This window comes from Lactuca serriola, chromosome 4, assembly GCF_051521515.1.
Source record: "Lactuca serriola cultivar US96UC23 chromosome 4, Lser_US96UC23_V15, whole genome shotgun sequence".
In the NCBI taxonomy this organism is placed as follows: domain Eukaryota; kingdom Viridiplantae; phylum Streptophyta; class Magnoliopsida; order Asterales; family Asteraceae; genus Lactuca; species Lactuca serriola.
This window is the reverse complement of record NC_136411.1, coordinates 259,234,764-259,239,243: the sequence shown is the minus strand read 5'-3', so window position 1 is coordinate 259,239,243 and position 4,480 is coordinate 259,234,764. Positions and strand designations below refer to the sequence as shown.

The following is a 4,480-nucleotide window of genomic DNA, read 5'->3' as shown; positions in this document are numbered from 1 at the left end:
ACAAAACACCTTATGAAGGCCTCAACAATCGAAAACCGAATATCCGATTCTTCCACATATTCGGGTGTAGGTGTTTTGTGATCAACGACAAGGATCATCTTAACAAATTTGCACCAAAGTCAGATGAAGGCATATTCCTTGGCTACTCAACAAACAAGGTGGCATACAGAGTCCTTATCAGACGCACACGACTAATTATTGAAAGTTCAATGTTAAATTCGATGACAATTACGTCCGCAACACTACTCCTTCGAGTGAAACAAAACCAGTCTTGGAAAGTGATATCCCAACCTCTTTGGGTCCTCTGAACATCGTTGAAATCAACTATGACGACCTATTCGATTCTGTAGATACTGCTCAACTGTCCGAAATTCTTGTATCCCCGGAAGCTCAGCAACAACATACAGAAGTATTTGGACCTTCCATCTCTGATGCCTTGTCTCATGGAACATCCACCTCGCCGGTTGAGGTGGAAAGCAATCCATCGAGGTTCCAGTTGTTGAAGATGTGGCTCCCGTTTCCATCCGCAGAGGTTCTAATCCATCAAATGCGTGATAAACCTCAGATCAGTTCTTGTGTCAAGATTTTCTTCTTCATCCGAGTCAGAGGAACGCAGAAGTATCCGGACCTTCCATATCTGATGACTTGTTTCATGGAACTTCCACCTCGCCGGTTGAGGTTGAAAAAGATACTACGGTTCTTATGACAACCATCGAGGTTCCAGTGCTTGAAGATGCAACTCCCATTTCCATACGCAGAGGTTCTAATCCATCTAATCCTACCTCTGACTCGGATGAAGAAGAAAATATTGACACAAGAACTGATATGAGGGTTATCACGCATTCTCTTTCCCAGGGGAACCATCTTTTGTTCATGAGGAACTCCCATATGCAACCCAGGGGGAAACTCATTCTGATCCTACTCCAATCCAAGTCCAAGATACTTCTGCCGGCTGCTCACAAGTCGAGGGGGAACTGCCCTCTCCGACCGCATAATCCTCCGATGTTGTTGACATCCATTCCACCGCGAGTGATGATCATCAACAATCACGTTTACATATCTGGACAAAAGAACACCCTCCGGGTCAAATCATTGGAAACCCATCTGCTGGCATACATACTCCATCTTCTCATGATCTTACAAACCATTGCCACTATGCATTATTTATGTCCGCAGTCAGGCGTCGATCCATCAAGAAAGCTCTCCTAGAGCCTGACTGGATCTCTGCCATGCATGAAGAGTTAGCTAAATTTGAAAGAAACAAAGTGTGGAAACTCGTTCCGAAGCCTAAATGCCACATTGTTGTTGGAACAAAATGGGTATACAAGAACAAGCTCGATGAATCCGGTGTGGTCGTTGGTAACAAAGCAAGGTTAGTTGCAAAGGGTTATAGTGAATTAGAAGGTGTTGACTATGATGAAACATATGCCTCCATAGCCAGGATGGAAGCGATACACATCTTCTTAGTGTATGTAACACACAAAAATATCAAAGTACATCAAATGGATGTAAAAAGCGCTTTCTTGAATGGTAATTGAAAGAAGAAGTCTACTTGTAACAACCTCCAGACTTTGAAAGTCTAGAGTTCCAAGATTTTTGCTTCAAGATTTAGAAAGCAGTTTATGGTCTTAAGCAGGCACCGAGAGCATGGTATGAGACTCTCTCTGAGTTCCTTGTCATGTCTGGATATAAAAGAGGAGTGATTGATCCCACATTGTTTCAAAAAGTAAATGGTAATCACCTTATGCTTGTATAAATCTATGTGGATGATATCATATTCAGGTCAACAGATCAAGGTATGGTGGATGAATTTGCATTGCTCATGACTAAGAAGTTCCAAATGAGCATGGATAGAGAGATTAACTTCTTTCTAGGACTCCAAGTGAAACAAGTCCCTTAAGGGATATTCATTCATCAGGAAAGATATACCTCTGAACTATTGAAGAAGTACTCAATGGATAACTGTTCCTCTGCCAAGGTTCCTATGGCCTTCGAATATAAGATTTTTGCTGATCCTTCCGGAGAATCAGTAGATTACAAGACTTATAGAGGAATGATTGGTTCATTGATGTACCACACTGCAAGCAGACCAGATATTGTCTTTGCAATAGGCTTATGTGCCAGGTACCAAGTCGACCCCAAAGTATCGCACTTAAAGGCAGTCAAACAGATATTCAGATGCTTAAAAGGAAGCAAAGCTCTTGGTCTATGGTACCCTGCGAGGAATGACTTCAGCCTTCAAGCTTTTAAAGATGCGGATCATGCCGGATGCAAATTTGATAGAAAAAGCACTTCTGGTGGTTATCAATTTCTGGGAGGAAGACTAGTTAGCTGGTCTTCACAAAAACAAAATTGTGTTTCTTTGTCTACCGCAAAAGCAGAGTTTGTGGCCGCATCAAGCTGTTGTTCTCAAGTCCTATGGATGAAAACCCAACTGATGGACTACGGATACAAAATGTTGCGGATACCGATTTACTATGATTCAGAGAGTGCTATAGCGATTTCTCATAATCCTATTCATCATTCGAAGACGAAGCATATTGAACTTCGGTACCATTTCATAAAGGACCATATACTCAAAGGTAACATTGAACTAATCTTTGTCCCATCTCATGAAGAGATTGCAAATGTGTTTACAAAGGCAGTTGACGCAACAAAACTTAATCGTTTTCTGCAAATGTTAGGGATGATGAATCCTGATCCACAATTCTTTTTGAATTGATAGTTACCGCAGACCATCTCTTGTCTCCGTTGCGGTCCTAGTCAGATATATCTATTATAGATGGTTTGAGTGTACTCTGTGTACCGCAACCATATATCATACATATATCTCTTGGGTCCTTACTACTTGTTATTTCTGATGTTTTGTTAAGAGTTCCTCAGTTTGTACTACTGCAGTTGCATAACCATCAATCTGCAATGATGAATCAATCCGCAATGGAGGATCAATCCGCAGTCAATTTTTTTGATTTCTCAACAACTACTTTATAAATTCTCGGATTGTGTGCTATTAAATGGCTCTCATTAAATAAAAAAACATTCGTTTGTAGCATACAATGTTTCAGTTACTTTTCAAATAGTCTTTTGGTGTCAGACCTATTTTAGGTATCATGACAAATAAAATAATTTTCCATAAAAGAAATCTTTTTAGAAATCTGTTCCTTAAACTGTCAAATCCCTTTATCCCCAAGATGTCAAATCCGTTCCAAATTCATCCTTTATTCAACGGACTCTACACGTTCTCCAAACATGTGATATTGAGCCTGACATATCATTAAATGCCCCATTTTTGAAAATTAAAATAATAAATAATTTATTTTATTTATTTTATTTGTTGTTGAAAATGGTTAAAACCCAAGGGTTTTTACGATTAATAGTTGTAAATTGGGTAAATCCAATAAACTTTTCAGATCCAGAGCTATATAAATCCTTTTTCCTTCGCAAGAAAGATTTACGCTTTCTGAACTTTTAAAGACGATCTTCATCTTCTTCATCTCCTTGCACTCAAAAAATTTCTGCAAGTTCTTCAAACGTTTTCAACAATGGTGAAGTCTGGTGTATCAAAGAAACAATCAAAAGCTTCTAGATCAGCCCAACCTACTAGTATGAATGCACGATGAGAAACCAATCGCAATCGATTGCCTCAAGTAATTTTAGGGCAATCTTTGAAGATCATCAATCTTACAAAGAATCGATCCGTTTGGTAATCAAGTTCATCTCAACTCATTCCCTGTTTGGAGCCTTTGACTCATTCACCGATGTTGTACCACTATCTTCTCTCTTCAAATGTGCATTCTCGGCATATCGACCCCTCAACAATCTTCAAGAAGTTCACCTGAACCTAGTTGATGATTCCTTGGTCATCTTGACCAAAGAGAAGTTTCTGAATGCGATCAACTTACGTGTTCTTCCTACTACGAAGTTCATCACCCCAAGTGTGAATGACATCATCACAATTCTCTACCAGATGGGATACCAGAAGAAACTCAGGGGTATCGGCGAATTCAAGAAAAGTCAGTTGCCTGCGGTTTGGCAGTTTGTATGCCACTTTATCATCTGGAGTCTCTCTAGGAGAACCAGAGGCACAAACAATATGGGCCTTAAACTACTAGAACAGATGTGGAGCATCTTCACTGGCCACAACATCAACTATGGGCAGATCTTGTGGGATGACTTCCTCCAGTACATTCCCAAGGAGAATCCGAAGGAATCCCCAATAGAGCTCACATTTGCACTCTTTTGGTCCCTATGCATCTCAGACCTCCACCGTGATGCACAACTTAGCATGGGGAATGACATCAAATTTTTCATCACTAGGGATCTCAAAAGGTACCCACCCTTTAAAGATAAATCTTTGTTTGGACCACTGAGACATCTTTTTGTCCATATTTTGATATCTGTTGGACTTGAAACTCAAGAAGTCACGGATCGTATTGAAGCTACGGAAGGTATTAACCCATACCTTCCTACCCCACCTCTA

The 4,480-nt window shown here is 40.1% G+C and overlaps 2 protein-coding genes across 2 annotated transcripts; both read left to right on the top strand.

Moving 5' to 3' along the window:
* Positions 1-1,229: 1,229 nt before the first annotated feature.
* LOC145099306 (putative mitochondrial protein AtMg00820) lies at positions 1,230-1,809 on the top strand. Its single transcript, XM_079036894.1, has 3 exons — positions 1,230-1,530; positions 1,637-1,650; positions 1,783-1,809. Exons 1-3 carry the CDS (start codon positions 1,230-1,232, stop codon positions 1,807-1,809), a joined length of 342 nt encoding a protein of 113 aa, XP_078893020.1.
* A 145-nt stretch (positions 1,810-1,954) lies between these two features.
* On the top strand, positions 1,955-3,472 carry LOC145099305 (secreted RxLR effector protein 161-like). Its single transcript, XM_079036893.1, has 2 exons — positions 1,955-2,582; positions 3,411-3,472. Exons 1-2 carry the CDS (start codon positions 1,955-1,957, stop codon positions 3,470-3,472), a joined length of 690 nt encoding a protein of 229 aa, XP_078893019.1.
* The last annotated feature ends 1,008 nt before the right edge of the window (positions 3,473-4,480 follow it).